Genomic DNA, 17102 nt, shown 5'->3' with positions numbered 1-17102 from the left:
ATTAATAAAGAAAATACTAAATAGCCCAAAACAACAAATCGTCACTTAACAGATTATCATGAAATTAGTAATTTGTGATTGTGGCAGCAAGGTGGCAGTGGAATGGATAAATACGAAAAAATTCGCGTTGTTGGAAGAGGAGCATATGGGTAAACATACTCTTGTAATAACAATATTTCATGGCATTACTAATACTATAGTCCGGTGGCTGAAAGGGGGGGTGGGGAATCGCCACCCGAGCTGTGAATTTATGAGGCCAAGTTTTCCTAGACCAGTTTTTCGTGTAGATTCCCAATCTGGGTGGTGATCAGGCGTTTGAGGGGGCGTTTTCAAGATATAGGGGGTCAAATGTCTACAATAGAGGGGGGGGGGGCATTATGTTGACATAATATATTAATAAAACATAAATTTCTAGGACTGCCCATCTATATAAATAAATAAATGTTTATAGTTTATGATGCCCCTGGACAACTGTTATGATTTGTGGGGAGCTGGGGTGGGGGTAGCAGGTGTGTGTGTGTGGAGGGGTGGGGTGGGGATAAAATTGTCGGGAAATGAGTTCACGTTGATTTAAATGATGATTGTCTAAGAGCTTGATGAAACATCTCTAAATATGTTTAAAAGATTCATATTGTGTGGGGTGTATGCCTGGTTGGGTGCCCGTGCGGGGGGGGGGGGGGGCAACATGGATTTTTGTGGACAGAAATCATTTCGTTCATAAATTAGCTTAAAGTGGTGTCTCGTTAGCGTTTTCGTTCAAAATATCAAATTATAATGGTACTTTTCAAGAGATTTGGATATGTAAATCAAAAACACAGTAACTCAGAGATATGTTTAGTTATTAGTTTATTCTTTGTCTTTATCATTCCAACCTCGTGGGTTTTCTCCAGGTGCTCCGGTTTCCGCCAACTGCTAAAGACCCCTACGCGCAAGCAAATTATTGAAATAAAACTAAAAACCATATGTTAGTCCCGAAATGACCTAGTTTATGTCGGGTGGACGTTAAACCCCATTTCTCTTTTTGTCTTCATCGGAAGATTCAAAATCAAAAGTTCATATGAGCGAGATAAATATTTTCTTTGTAGCTGACCAACAGCCACATATCCTTTGGATATGCTTCAGAAACAAATTCACATTGTAAATCTTCATTCCAGCCATGCAGCAACAGACCACGTATACGGCAAGATGGTAATAAAGAAAGTTCGGTTATTTTTTCACCCAGAAAATCTTTTCTTCTTGCGTCATCTGCTGATGTAAGTCGCCTTTCGCGATATTTTCTACCTTTGCCCGTCTCATTATATCGATCAAAATTTGTATATTTGGATCATCATTTGCGAAGAGAATGATTGGGATGTCTATTTTCGCAAGAGCAAGAACGCAAAATACAATTTGTTTCAGCACCTCCATTAATTTGCAATGCGAAGAGGAGTAGGTAAGATATTTTGGTGTCCTCGTGGTTGGTTGTCAGTTCTAGGATATTCTCGATACTTTCAATACTAATCTTGATATTTTTTGATCCAATCAAGATTAGTATTGAAAGTGTCGAGAATATTTCGGCCTATAGCTGGGTTAGACAAATGATGTTTCTGATGAGGTACTTGCTGGTTTAGAAAAAATTGTTTGTACCTTGTACGGCGAAAACCGACTTACAACAGTAGATGACACAAGAAGAAAGATCTTCTGGAGGAATTTTAATCGTGATGAAAAATAACAAAACTTTCTTTCTGTATTACCATCTTGCCTGAGTAGTCTTTTGCTGCACATTAAACGCAATAATAGTGTTGCAACAATAGGGAGACAAGCTGCAAAACCAATGATCGAACAAGATGACCCTGTGATACAAGGCTGGAATGAAGATTTATAATGTGAATGGGTATCTGAAGCATATCCAAAGCATGATCAGCCATCACAAAGATATCTATCCCGCTCATATTATAAGAATAAACTAATATCTAAACATGTATTTTTTATGTACATTTCCAGATCTCTCGAAAAGTACCTTTATAGTTTAATATTTTGAATGACAATATTGGCACTGAGCCAAAACTCAAGAAAACACCTTTCAGATCAATTTTGAACGAAGTGGTTTCTGTGCCACAAAATACATTTACCCTCCCTTCCCCATACAATGAATTAATCTTATACACATATTTAGAGATGTGCAGTGAAATTAAAAATTAAAAAGGAAGGTTTTTAACAAGCTCGAAGAAAATCATCAATTAAATCAACGTGAACTCATTTCCCGCCAATTTTACCCCCCCCATCCACACACACACACCTGCTACCCCCACCCCACAAATCAAACAGTCGTCCAGGGGCATCATAAACACTTCTTTAGAGATGGACAGTCCTAGAAATTTATGTTTTATTAATATATAACATGATCATCATTTAAGTCAATATAATGCCCCCCCCTCCACACGCACACCTACACCTGGTACCCCCACTTCCCCACAAATCAAAACAGTTGTCCAGGGGCATCATGAACACTTATATAAAGATGGGCAGACTAAAAATTTATGTTTTATGATTATATTATGTCAAAATAATGACATTGCTCCCCTCCACCCCCCCTCCATTGTAGACATTTGACCCCCTATATCTCAAAAACGCCCCCTCAAACACCTGATCACCACCCAGATTCGAAATCTACACAAAAAACTGGTCTAGAAAAACTTGGTCTCATAAATTCACAGATCGTGTGGCGATTCCCCCCCTTCAGCCACCGGACTACTAGAGAACGTCACGCAACACTGTACGAACATGTATATGCATGTAATTGTAACAGAAGTGATGTGGACGCCCTGGGAATTACCGAGGAATTGCCCTGGCTAGTTGTCTTTCTAAATGCTTCCTGTCAATTAATAATAATAGAATTAGAGATTATCTGGAGTCAAACAATATGTTAGATCAAGCACATGTGGCTTTCGTAAAAGTCATCGTACTACGGACAATAATATATACATTCTCAAAACGATCCTAAATAAATATAAAAATAAGAAATGTTTTTATCAGTTTCATTGATTTTACTAAAGCATTAGATACCATTTGGAGAAAGGGGCTCTTACTTAAATTACTTAAACATGACATAAATGGAAACATCTTTAACATAATAAATTCAATGTATAGGCAGCGTTACTTCATATAGTTAAAACCAACAATGGACTTTCCAAACAAATAAGTTCAGATATCAGTGTCAAACAGGGCTGTGTGTTAAGCTCCACGCTGTTTAATATTTATGTTAATGATTTGCAAACTTATATTGGTAATACAGCAGCTCCTTAAAGGCTCAATACCATTCTTGTTGTAACTGAATAATATGTCCCAATCTTTATTCTGGTCATCAAATTGTACTATTTTAGAATATTTCAATTAATTGATGATACAAATTTCATCTTAACACACCTTATTTAAAAATTTTGAAAAATTCAACATAATGGTTTGAAACGTCTAACGTAAACCTTTTCAAATGAAACTTCGATTTAAAAATATTTTCGAACCCTCTGGACAAGTAAAATAGGATGTAATGGATAATTTACACAACAGGTAGGACACTTAAACATCTAGTACTTAGCTAGAGATATTAATTATTTTCTGGAGCTTTCAAGCCAGCAAGAATGTTATTGTCCCTTTAAGTCTCTGTGATCTCAAAATATCTCACCTCCTATTTCATTTGCAGATGATCTTGTATTACTCTCAACTTCTTCGCTAGGTCTTCAAAAATCGTTTAACCATATGCATGAATATTGTATTAAGTGGAAATTGGAAGTAAACTCAATGAAATCTAAAATAATGTGTTTCATAAATACACCAAAAGATAATCAAATTCTCAAGCGTAAAAATGTAAATTTTACTTTTGGTAAAACTTCTCTGGATATTGTTAATTCATATATGTACGTATTTAGGAGTATATAACAAATAACAATTCTTTTAAAGGAGCTATGTCTGACCTTTGCAAAAATGCAAGGCGACCTTGGTATATAGTATTAAAAGTAAAGTATGCATCCCTAATCAATTACCAACAGAAGTTCTAATTAAACTGTATGACTCTGTTGTAAAGCAAATTGGATGCCTCTGATTTGGAGTTCTCATTTAGTGCACAATGTCAAATTAAATTACCTAAGTGGAGTAATATAGAACGCAACAAGATAACCATAAAAACCTGTAAGTCAATATTGTGCCAACCCCTTAAAACTACTAATAATATGCGTTGCCTTGCTGAGCTCGGAATTTTCCCACTGCAACTAGATATATACAATAGAATGCTACTCTATTATAAAAGATTAAACCAACCAGACATGAAAGATTCAAACCCATTGCTGGCTGAAGCCTATAATGAAGATATTAAAATGGCTAAGTCTAATATTAAACTTTCATGGAATGCCTCTATAACACACTTAATAAATTATTTCAATATAAATCTGTCAAAAACCTCACTAAAATTAATTTCAAATCATCACTTCAATCCAAATTCAACTCCCTTTTCACTGATTCATGCCACTCCAGCCCATTTAAAGCTACAAAGCTTAGGACTTAAGGCTTATTTAAAACGAAAATCTATAAACCTGCTGAATATCTCGGTTATAATAAGAACTTTAAAACAGCCATGACCCCACTCCGACTTAGTTCACACTCACTTCAAATTGAAATGGGCAGATACAAAAATGTCCCCCCAGATCTAAGAATATGTCAACAATGCTCTATGCACAAAACTGAAGATGAAGCACATTTTTTACTAGAATGTCTATTGTATGAAAATTTACGTACCGTTCACTTATACCCAACATTTACAGATAATTATCTACTCTATTCTCTAGAAAATCTATTTAACCCACCCAAAACAGTTGCAAAATCAGTTAGTGCGTTTGTATTCCACACAATGAATCTTAGATTAAGATAAATTGTGTAGTGCTACATGTATTACTACATGTACCTTTTTGTATCAAAATTATAATCTAGATTTCCACGTATTAATATATTTCATTCCATGTTTTATTACTCGATTCATGTAATGCTTCTTGCATTCCTATATCATATTTCCATGTCAATACTTATACTAAGTCTTTCCGTTATCTATGTATTTATACCCATTCATCATACTTGTGTTGAATTTTGTGTCATTATCAGACCAGTTTGAGGTAAATGTTTGAGATGATTATCATACTGTTTGTCCCGCTAGTAGTGTAACCTAGATTAAAATTATCATTTGTCTTGTTTGTAAATATATATATTATTTGTCATATTGTTATAAATTTATGTACATGTTTATATTGTATGCTGTCATCAATGGATGTTTCGATACAATAAAATCTTATCTTATCTTATCTTGAATTAATAAAGATAGGATCTTTTTGTTTATTTTATTTATTCTCATGTGTTTTTTGGATTTTTTTAATATAGAGACCTGGTAAGAGTGCAAAGTACGTGCATACCCGTTTAGGATAGCAAATCTTAGCACCAAACCCTGTCAGACAGGTGTCTAACAATACATGCACGTTAGATCTAAGGTCTGTCAAATGTCTATCATATTTTCCGCCATTGCATGGTGAAAAGGTGAAATGTATGTGTAAGTGTAACCAAATTGATAATGAGTATGTGGTTAATGTTATGAATGATAAAGTACGCCTGAAGTTCCTTTGGACCAGATTTCATCACTTATGTTGTTAAAATATTGTGAAATTTATCTACTTTATCGATATTTCTACACTTCTGAATTGGCGGGCCTGTCATTTGTAAATAAAGAAAATGGCGACTGCACTCGCCTGTCTGGAGGTAAGCCCAAATATTCCTACTTGCAAGAAGTTTGAATTAACAGAGAAGTACAAAAACACAGGCAAATCAAACAAACTACTAACCAAACTACACCATTAATATCGACAGATGTCTGAAAAAGAAACTTAATTCAATGTATAGAGATGACTTTTATATAAAACCCACAGACGGAGGGCTCCAACTGTACTGGCGTGCTGGTCGTTATGGAGAGTTTCAGCGTGTAGTCCAAATTTTCTACAAAAGCATGAAAAAAGAAGGACATCTTGAGATCGATATGACTGATCTCACAGACAGAACCAATACGGTAACTGAATCCACAATTTTAAAAGTATATTCAGTTCGAAGAAAAAGTAGTTTCCGCTACACAATTAACATGTCCCACACAACTCCCTCAGCTCTCATCAATGGTAACCATGAGAATATTTTCCTCAACACTCATTTACCAGAAATCATAGAGATGGTGAACACTTCCAGAGCAGACAATTTGAATAAAGTCATACAACACAAGCTACCTGCTTGTGCTTGTGTGAAGAAATCACAGAGTCAACCGCAACCCGAAGCATCAACTTGTGTCTCACAGAAGAAAAACTAACTGAAAATACCCCTTGTACATCCGAGGAGCAACCGACCATGTCTACTACATGTATAAGCATACCCTCAGACGATTACCTGGGGAAAACCATGTTGACAGTAGCTCTGTCGAAAATATAATGGTATGCAATCCCACCAGTATAAATGTTGTGTGTGCTTCAACTTAAAACACATTATGTTCTGATCCACCTCTACATAGTGCAAGGGAAACACTACTAGAAAGTGAAAATATTACACCTATAATTCCAACTGGGACCTGTCCCTAAGGTTAGACGACTAAAGCTCACACCCTCAGTCAGCTCGACATGTAGTAGTACATACGCAGCAAAAACGATCTCATCTAAAATTAAAACGAAATCTAAATATTCCAATGGGGCTAGTAGCAAATCCAATTAATGCCAAACTTAATGAAAAGAATGGCATAATAACAGGCATGGATGCAGAAAACTCTGAGTCAAAGAACAGACTTGCAAAACAGGACAATCAGATATACTATTCAAAAAAAGTAGGGGATATTTGATTTTTAAGTGTTATTAAAGTCACCTAATGAAACTGACGAAGAAACAAATGACAAAATGAAATGAAGTTCACATTCATCGATTTATTCCAAATGATCGTTAGACTAAGTAAGGCACAGACTGACCATTATAAGGGTAAAATGATACCCGGGGTCAAACAGCAAAGTTACCACAGCATCACAACCAAGTCAGTAACGGGTAAATCCTCCTCTGTTTGCCAAACAAGCATTGATCCGACGTGGCATACTCCTAATGAGACGTCTAAGGTCATTTTGGTCCAGATTGTCCCATTCCTGTTGCAACGCAGCAGCAAGTTCTTGGACATTGGCAGGACGTTGTTGACGTTGACGTAACCTCTGTCCAAGCATGTCCCAGACATGCTCGATGGGGGAGAGGTCGGGACTCAGTGCTGGCCAAGGTAATGTGGTGATGTTCTGTTGTTGGAGGTAACCTGTAACGATCCTGGCCCTGTGACATCTTGCGTTGTCATCCTGGAAGATGAAACGGCAGCCATGACGTCGTGCGAACGGCACAAAATGGACTGCCAAGATGTTGTCCCGGTAGTACTGGCCTGTAACACGCCCTGCAACAACATGTAAAGCCGTTCTTCCAGCAACAGTGATGCCTCCCCACATCATAACAGAACCACCCCCAAATCGATCATGTCTGATGACGTTAACGTCTTGGAAGCGCTCGTTTCGACGACGCCACACCCTCCTACGTCTGTCCAAAAAATCAACAGTGAACCTTGACTCATCTGAAAACATCACATTGCTCCAGCGTCGATTATCCCAGTGTTGACGATCCCTACACCAACGACGTCTTGCCTGAATGTGATGATCTCTCAAACAAGGGATCACGCGAGTACGTCGGGCCCGAAGGTGACCCCTATGCAGTCGATTCCGAATCGTCTGGCCACTCACTTTCACACCAGTGTCTGTTTGAAGACGAGCGCTGATCTGATTTGTTGTGATGACAGGATTTCTCAAGGCCAAGGTACGGATAAATCGATCCTGGGCTTGAGTTGTCGCCCTTGGTCGACCTGAGCGTGGTCTGTCCTGTGTATCACGGTATCTGGACCATAGCCTGCTTATGACAGACTGAGAAACATTCATCGTCCGCGCCACAACCGCCTGTGTTGTGCAGATCTGTAGCATGCCAAGGGCACATAACCTTTCATTTTGGGTAAGCCGACGCATATCAAAATTTGTTTTCTGGTCACTAAAACAATTAAACTGATGTTTCCACCCTGGAATTCAATGCCACAATGACTGTAACATTCAAAGTCAGAGTCGTGCAAATCTTGGGTTGGACCCCCATGATGATCCCAAGCATCACCTGCATTCCATGCGGTAGCTATTGGTGCGTTTGGGCGTCACATTTAACTGGAAATGTTTCTTCTGTTAGGTTCTATAGTGACTTTTTTCGTAGTCATTTGCATATTTTAGTATTATGCCCCCAAAATCAAATATCCCCTACTTTTTTTGAATAGTATATATACTAAACAGCAAAAAAAACATCAGTACGATTTAAAAATCAGAGAGGCACTTTAATCAAATCATTCTAAAAAACGACTTACTCAATGGATCAATGCAATTTTTTGTGAACAGTATGTTGACACATTAGTTATTAATTCATCACAATGCCAAGACATGACGAGAAGGTTTAGAGTCTGTACACAGTCTATACATCAGTATCTAGTATGTCCACCACGAGTGTCAATAACAGCAGTGCAGTGTCTGGACATGAAGTTGACCAGACGATTGATGAACGCCATTGGCACCTGGAACCACACTCTCAGAAAAGCCTGGCGCAATCCACCGGCTGTGTTTGGTCTCGGTACGACGTTATTAAGTCTCCTCTGAATTTCATCCCAAAGATGTTCAATCCGGTTTAAGTCCGGACTAAGGGCTGTCCAGTGCATAACGTTGACACCGTTCTGCTGTAGAAAGTCCTGAGTAACTCTGGCGGTGTGGGCACGGGTGTTGTTATGCTGGAAAACGTTGTTTCAAAGACGTGCGAAATGTGGTATAACGTGGGGTCTGAGAGCTTGATCGATGTAGCGCACTGCTGTGATGCCGCCTCGTCTCCCTGGACCAAGATTTTGGAACACCGCAGGACCCACTCCGCCCCAAACCATTATGCTTCGACCTCCCCATGAGTCTTGTTCCATGACACATTGGTCAGAATAGCACTGGCCACGTCGACGCCATATTCTGGTCCTGCCAACTGCAGTTGATACGCAATACCAACTCTCATGTGAACAGAACAGTTCTCCATTGCCTGTGTCGCCAGTTCTGGTGTTGTTGGGCAAACTGTAGATGTTCATGTCGATGGCGAGGGGTGAGGATAGGATCGGTCCACGATAAGGTCTACCGCAATGGATGTTCTTTCTGGTGAGACGTCGGGGCACTGTATCGCTACTGATGTGTCTTCTGTGTGTTCCCACTGTCTGACGTGCTGTTTCAGATGCCTGGGTGAAGGGATTCTGCACAGAAGGGGGGTTGCACAACATGGCGTTCTTGTTGCCTTGTGGTAACCCTTGGTCTACCAGTTCGGGGGCGATCATCCGTGGTGTTGGTAGCCCGAAAGCATTGCTGAAGCCTGTAGATGGTCCGAACATTAACCTGGATGTGATTGGCAACAGCTTGGGCAGTATGGCCAGCGTTGAGTCTTCCAAGCTGTCGTGAGTCGTGGCATGCTGCTGACGTTGTAGTGTGAATGATTCAAGCAGGTATGGGGGTGCATTTTATAGGGCTGGTCCCGGTGAACAGCATGTGCAGCATGAGTTACATGAAAATCATGGAGAACACATTACTATCTCAATTCTGTGTTTGGGAAGGAACCTTATAGCTCAGATAAAGTTGGAGATGTGGTCACAAATATACAATAAAAACATTTGGCAAGTTTTATGCAATGCTGCTATTGAGAGTAACATACCAACCTGTTTCTTTTGCTGCTAAGTATATAAGTTGACCAACCAAACCGTTGCTACACCAGATACTAAAGATCAATCACAACTAACAGACAAATCTATAAACATAGCAGTAACAGAACCTTTCCCACTTTTATCATAGGTTCCTCTGTACTAAAGAAAATAAATTCTTGAAGGCTGGATAGAAATGGCAACACAACAGTTAGAGCAATATCAGGCGGTGAAATAAGGGACGCAACGAATCTGCTTGAAAGGTGCTCCTCATCCAAGGAAGTAGAAAAGATAGTGTATTTAATAGGCTCCAATAATGTTTCTCACAATATGAACTTAAATAGTTGCGAAAAAATTTACAGGCAGCTAATTGAAACAAGTCGAAACAAAATACCCAAATGCAGAAATCAACTTCTTGAAATTACTGCCTAGAAGATTCACCACATTTAACCAGCAGTTTGAATCCCGAAACACAGTCCTTGAACAGATATGCAGTGAACGAAATTGTACCTTTATCCCAGACCATGTTAGTTGCTTTGCTAAAGATAACTCAATAAAAGAATATCTCTATTCTGATGAACACATCCCAACTACAAAGTCTCAGCTAAACTAGCAAGTCATCTAAAAACTACTCTAAATCTTGAAGTAAGAAAGTTTGGTCAGACTAACAGGAATAAATCTCCACGCTCTGCATTCAATGTTGTTAATGACAAGGGTATAGTTCCTCCCCCGAGGTTCACACAACTACTTTTTTGGCTGGTCCCACCCATGCCAGATATGCGGCTGCCACTACCAACTTTTCTCTACACATATCAAGCTCCAGTCAAGAATTCAGCTGCTTTCATTGATGGAAAAACATACAATTCTCCAGTCCAATTGCAACACTGAAGGCCAATACGCTAACCGTCACCACAAACTCTAATCTGTAACCAGTAACTTGATTGTCTTCTCGTTCTTGGGGTTGTCAGTCTACTTTCAATTCTACCCCTACCCCTCCCCTTATTAAGGTACAGAATCGAATGAAACTTGGCAGGTACCCTTTGTAAGGAATGCCAGTCCCTGTTGTTTTTCTTTACTCAAAGGTCGTTTAGTTCTTGATTGCAGCTAACTATGTTCACGTTCATATTTTTAGGACTTAATCATAATCCCTTAACCAAGTGTCAATGTATGGTATGTCATGGCTCACATAGACACCAAATCGATCCTGCCCCCTCTCCTAAAGTGCCCTAACTTTGATCTGCCCACCCTCATTCTGAGGCCCTAGCATGCCCTTGGCTCATTGTTGAACTTAGCCATGACTTTACACTAAGTTTTATTATGTCCTAAATTTTCTGCCATTGAAATTGTTATCTCCGCTCATTATTGAACTTAGGTCAGGGATCTTAATCAGCTCATTATTGTCGGCCTCCAATACCCGTTATCTTTCCGTCATTTTCGGAATGGCGGTAGGCAGTTCATTATCAAATAGTTCACTGCATATCATGATCCATTTGTGTCACATTATTTGAATCATTTTGTGAAATAAATTCGCTGTGTGCTTCAATATAGGTTTGGTCATCTTAGCTCCACTGTCGATGTTGGTGATCGAAATCAGACACAGTGAGCTGAGAGAGGCCCCTTTCATCATGCCTGCTGCCTACTACGCTGCTTCCGCAATGAGCAGTGGTCGGCCAGAGAGTCTAAATAAAATTTATTTGATGCTTGATCAATGCAATAGTATTAGATCTGAGGCAGACTCGACCTCTCTTAATCCCCAAATCTCCAATGGGATTTCCACATATTTTGACCCAGGGGAACCAGTTTATTACCAAAATGAGGAAATGAGTCGAAAATGGAATCAGCTACCTCCAAAACGTATATTTTGACACCAAATGTGGTAATTTTTTCAAATTTGCATTTTCCCGCCAAAACTGGCCGCCATCTGGAGTTATTTCCCAATATTGACTCTGCGGTATAATTATTCACCAAAATGTGTATGGAAATGGATTCATCTACCCCGAAAGGATACATTTTGATACCAAGCTCGGTCATATGATGATTGGATACAAATTGACATTTTCCAGTCAAAACCGGTGGCCATTTTGAATTTTGGCCCATTTGACCCATTTTGGCACAGATTTCGGACTGGTACTTTGTTTGGTGATAATATACTCTATACCAACCATAAATCGTGGTCGACATGCCTATTGCAGCAATTGTCTGCACTTTTGCTATCCATCCATCTACAACTTCAAATGAAATAGCTAACAAACCATCAGAAAAGAACAATTTTCGTCATAACGTCATAACAACCCCTTATAACGCCATGACGTCACTTGGAAACACTGCACAACACTCACAGAGTGATGAATTGCTAAAATATTGCGTTTATAATAGCATTGTCTTACACCTAAGCCTTCTTAAACAACAGCTTTGATAGAATATGAGCAGAAAAAAAAGGGATTTTGGTCCAATGGCGGCCATTTTGTTTGACATCATATTTAGATCTGTGTTTTAATTAGATTGTCAATTCCTATACGAGAAATAAATTTGCGTCCAGTGGATGTTAAATGACCTAATTTTACTTGCTCATTTTAACTCCTATCTATTTAAAACTTAATAGAGATCCTATATAACTGCTAATACCAGGTCACCCACCCTGCAACATTTTACATTAACTCTGTCACTAGTAAAGCATGATAGGATAGCATTTCAAAATTTTGTCCCAGGAACGTGATTATGAGTCCTAGCTAGAGTGAAAGAGTGTAGAAGTACTTGACTGAATTTGTTAAAATAATGTATTTATTTGTTTTAAAAACTGTAGTAATTTGGTCACATGTATTTTTTACATGGTGATTTTGTAATCATGAACGTAACCGCACAGAGTAAATCTGTGGTAACCGTTCCAGTCTGTCTGTAGGGGTCAATGATAATAATATGCATTTTCACAAAGTCAAAGATGTCTGCAGGGGTCTGTAACCTGGGGAGGAACTTGGGTCTGTGAACAAATATATTTAAATACAATTGCTGACAATTAGACAGTTTAATAAAAAAAAAAAATATCTTTTGGATTGTAATTTATTAGTTTTTGTTTCATTATATTTCAGAATTGTACATCTATCTTGTAGATTGAGTGATAAAAAGTTGTTTATAATAAAACAGATACCAGTTGAACAAATGACAAAAGATGAACGCCAAGCAGCTTTAAATGAAGTCAAGGTTTTGTCCATGTTGAATCACATCAATATTATTGAATATTATGAAAATTTTCTGGAAGACAAAGCTTTAATGATTGTCATGGAATATGCACCAGGTAAAGCTAAATTAATTTTTAATCAAAATAATTTAAACGTCACCCTTCATGAATAAAGAAAATTTAAAAAATGTTCTTCAAATTATGTATTGCCCTGTCATGCCTAGAACCACCTCTTTACTATTTTAATACTAATAATAGGTATTGAGTCCTGTCTGTGTCAGCTGAGGACTAACACATGTAAAGTCAAATGTTTTGTATGATTTGCTGACCGATTTTTGTCATAATTAATTAATTGTCCCCCGCCGTCTGTCTGTCTGTCTGTCCGTCCGTCTGTCTGTCCGTCACACTTTTTGGGACACAATAACTCTCCTTCTAATTGACCTAGAATGTTCAAACTTGGTGTAAGTGTTTATTAGGTCAATGCCTTGATGGAGTTCGAAGATGAGCATTTTCTGCTTAGGGTAAGCAGAGATAAGTAATTTGATTGGTTGATGCTTTGGGACACAATAACTTTAGTTCTAATTAAGTGAGAGTGATGAAACTTGGTGTATAGTTTCATTACATCAATACCTTGACTAAGTTCGATAATGAGCATTTTCTGCTCGGGGTAAGCAGAGCGATAAGGAATTTGATTGGCCGAGACTTTGGAACTCAATAACTCTCCTTCTAATTGAGGTAAAATGTTTAAACTAGGTGTATGTGTTTATTAGGTCAATGCCTTGATGGTGTGTAATGAATGAGCAGTTTCTGCTTAGGGTAAGTAGAGATAAGCAATTTGATTGGTTGATGCTTGGGGACACGATAACTTGAGTTCCAATTAAGTGAGAGTGATGAAACTTGATGTATAGTTTCATTACATCAATACCATGACTAAGTTCGATATTGAGCATTTTCTGCTCAGGGTAAGCAGAGCGATAAGCAATTTGATTGGCCGAGACTTTGGAACTCAATAACTCTCCTTCTAATTGAGCTAGATTGTTCACACTTGGTGTAGGTGTTTATGAGGTCAATGCCTTGATAGACTGCGAAGATGAGCATTTTCTGCTTATGGTAAGTAGAGATAAGCAATTTGATTGGTTTATGCTTTGGGACACGATAACTTTAGTTCTAATTAAGTGAGAGTGATGAAACTTGGTGTATAGTTTCATTACATCAAAACCTTGACTAAGCTCGATGATGAGAATTGTCTGCTTAGGCTAAGGAGCAATACGCATTTTGATTGATCAAGACTTTGGAACATAACAACTCTGCTTCTAATTGAGGTAGAATGTTTAAACTTGATGTAGATGTTCGTCTTGACTGAGTTCAATGATTAACATATCGAGCTAAAGCTAAGCAGAGATAAGCAATTTCCTTGGTCGATGATAGAGAGTGATGAAACTTAGTGTATAGTTGATAATCAGTATGATTGCTCGATACTTTTGAAAAAAATAGACGTGCGATTAATTATAATGTGTTATCTATTATTTGGGGATTTCGGCGGGGGACATCAGCCTCACTGTTGGCTTGTTACCCTGGTCTTAGATTGACACAAAAGTTACTGTCATCTCCTTTACCTCCGTTAAAAGCTCATTTCTCTGAAACTAGGAGATATTTCGTGCAACATTAGATATACCATGCACTCTCATACTAGTACCCAATTACAGGTGAGTAAACTGGAATGTCAAGAATTATCAGACATGACAAATTGTGATTAACATTTATGTACCTTTTCAGACTTTCCACTAATCAATAATAGAGGACATCTGGGAGCTGAAGATTTAGACTGCTTGGCAAACTTTTCATCAGATAATATTCCCTTATTAAATTTGGTCTTTTATAATGGACAGGTTAAAAATAACATTGTATTTCAGGTGGAACACTGCTTGATTATCTCCAAAGTAGAAATGGTAAATTGTTAGATGAAGAGGTAAGTAAACTAAGTATGATAAAATGTGGTCATCTGTCGCCCCTGTGCATCGGTGTGTACATCTTCAATTCCAGATGTTCACATGAAATTCATACACAAGATTAACGAAGCCTGTTCATTTCATTCAGAGTTATTGTCCTTGATCGCTTTGAAAAATAATTTGATTGACATGTTGTTTGAGTTAATGCTATAAAGAACTTTAATGATTTCCAATAATTACTACATGTGTTGTTGGGAGAACACTAGATCAGAGACGATCCTGCACATATGACGTCATATGTGGCTTGTGTATTAGGATTAGGGTAAGGGTTAGGCTTGGTCCCAGGTTAAGGGGTTAACGCTAGCCCTGTTTACATCTCGAGACTTTGACAAAATCTGCAGGTTCTAGCCTTTACCCTAACCCTAACACACAATCCACATACAACGTCATATGTGCTCAAATGTGCAGGACCGTCCCCTTTCTAGCGTTCTCCGTGTTGTTGCACTTGATAATGTTTTAGTGTCTTCTAACTGCTCAAATAACCTATAAAAGAACTATTATAATCCACAGACTTCGACATTGCAAACAAGACTTATTGGTCAGTTTAAATCAACATTATTGATGTTGTTATCTTACCATGAAAAGATGGGCTTCTGGTATTCAATATTTAAGACACAATGAACATTTTAAAATTGGCACACGAATCGCATGCCAGAATGCGTCCGTGCCCCATTTGTAATGAAGTGACTCGATGAACGAGGCTTAACATAATCCACAGGAGAATACTTACAGTGTAGGCTGGAATAACCAGACGCCAAAGACTGCCATTCAATTTGGACTCTTCGCATAACTGATTAGAAAGTACAGTAAAAACAGAAACGATTGAATGTAAATCAGTTTATATACATTATTATTACATTATTGTGTTGCGACCCATTTGTGTCCATTTCTAGGTGACAAAGAATGGGGATTTAGCTCCTTTAAGTGACAGATCTGTATCAAATGTCAATTGTTGCATGAGAAACTTATTAAGATAACAATTAACCATTTCCATGTAAATAAAATATTTGTAATTATTATTATTAGAAAATATTGAGAAATAATGTAGTTTATGTATGTTACTGTAACTATTACAACATGTATTTTCTCTTTTCCAGGAAATTCTCAAGTTTTTTGCTCAGATGCTTTTATCTCTGCAACATGTTCATTCTAAACAAATTTTACACCGGGATCTTAAAACACAGAATATACTCCTTGATAAAAAGCAGGAAATTGTCAAGATTGGAGATTTTGGAATCTCAAAAGTGTTGAGCAGTAAAAGTAAAGCTTTCACTGTAAGTTATGTCATTAAAAAATTATCAATAATTTTACTAGTGCATTGCTTGTTCATTACTGTCATACATTTTTGGGTATCGAAAGAACTTAACAAAATATAGATTTATTGTTGGGTGATAGCAATGATTTCAAAGACTTTAATATGAAGGAAGTATATTGTTCAAATGGAAACCCTTGATTTGGTTCAAATATAAATTTCTTGGTTTGATTACATTTTATGTTTTTCTAAAGATTTGTTTTCTTTATAACTTTGCGTCTGTGGATAGAGGCACTGGTTGAAGTGATCAACAGTTTAATCTTTTCAAAATGAAAAATTGAACCATTATAGAGCTTGTGCTATCACTAATCAATATTATTCAGTGCCTTGTTTTGACCCAAAACCAAGAGGTTTAGCACCTACAATCAACTAGTAACTGTTTGGCGATGAAGGTGCTTGAACTGCTGGTATTAAAATAAGGTGTTGTATTTTATACTTGCAGGTTGTAGGTACACCATGTTATATTTCTCCAGAATTGTGTGAAGGTAAACCGTATCCTTGACAAACATATCTTAATTATAGCTCTTTAAACTTGTTAACTGCAAACATCAAAGTCCTTTGACATACAATTTAGGTATATTTTGTTTCCATTGGTTCATTACCAAGGTTAAAGAAGTCACATGAGTACATGTATCATAAAGTAGGGTAGTCTGACTCTAAGAATTCTGATCTTTGAAATTACAGTAATACCTGGTAATTGTTGGGTTTTTTTCATACCAAATAATAAATTATAAATGCAAATTAATCAGGTCAAAGTCAATTAAAGTTGCTAAATCAACAAATTAATTCCTGAATAATG

General features: G+C 37.6%; 1 protein-coding gene across 2 annotated transcripts in view; it reads left to right on the top strand.

Moving 5' to 3' along the window:
* The first annotated feature begins 1 nt into the window (after position 1).
* The window catches only part of LOC126819215 (serine/threonine-protein kinase Nek8), a 38841-nt gene continuing 21740 nt past the window's right edge, over positions 2–17102 (top strand). Inside the window, exons 1-5 of one of the 2 annotated variants that reach the window (XM_050547126.1) lie at positions 2–149; positions 12915–13099; positions 14896–14951; positions 16089–16265; positions 16746–16795. In XM_050547126.1, the coding sequence (XP_050403083.1) occupies positions 103–149; positions 12915–13099; positions 14896–14951; positions 16089–16265; positions 16746–16795 (515 nt within the window). In that variant the 5' untranslated portion in view covers positions 2–102. Of the gene's footprint in view, positions 150–12893; positions 13100–14895; positions 14952–16088; positions 16266–16745; positions 16796–17102 lie in introns of both variants that reach the window. The other variant, XM_050547125.1, reaches the window with a different exon arrangement.

This window comes from Patella vulgata, chromosome 4 (assembly GCF_932274485.2).
Source record: "Patella vulgata chromosome 4, xgPatVulg1.2, whole genome shotgun sequence".
NCBI classification, from domain to species: domain Eukaryota; kingdom Metazoa; phylum Mollusca; class Gastropoda; family Patellidae; genus Patella; species Patella vulgata.
The sequence above is the reverse complement of the archived record's forward strand: the minus strand, read 5'-3'. Positions and strand labels throughout refer to the sequence as shown.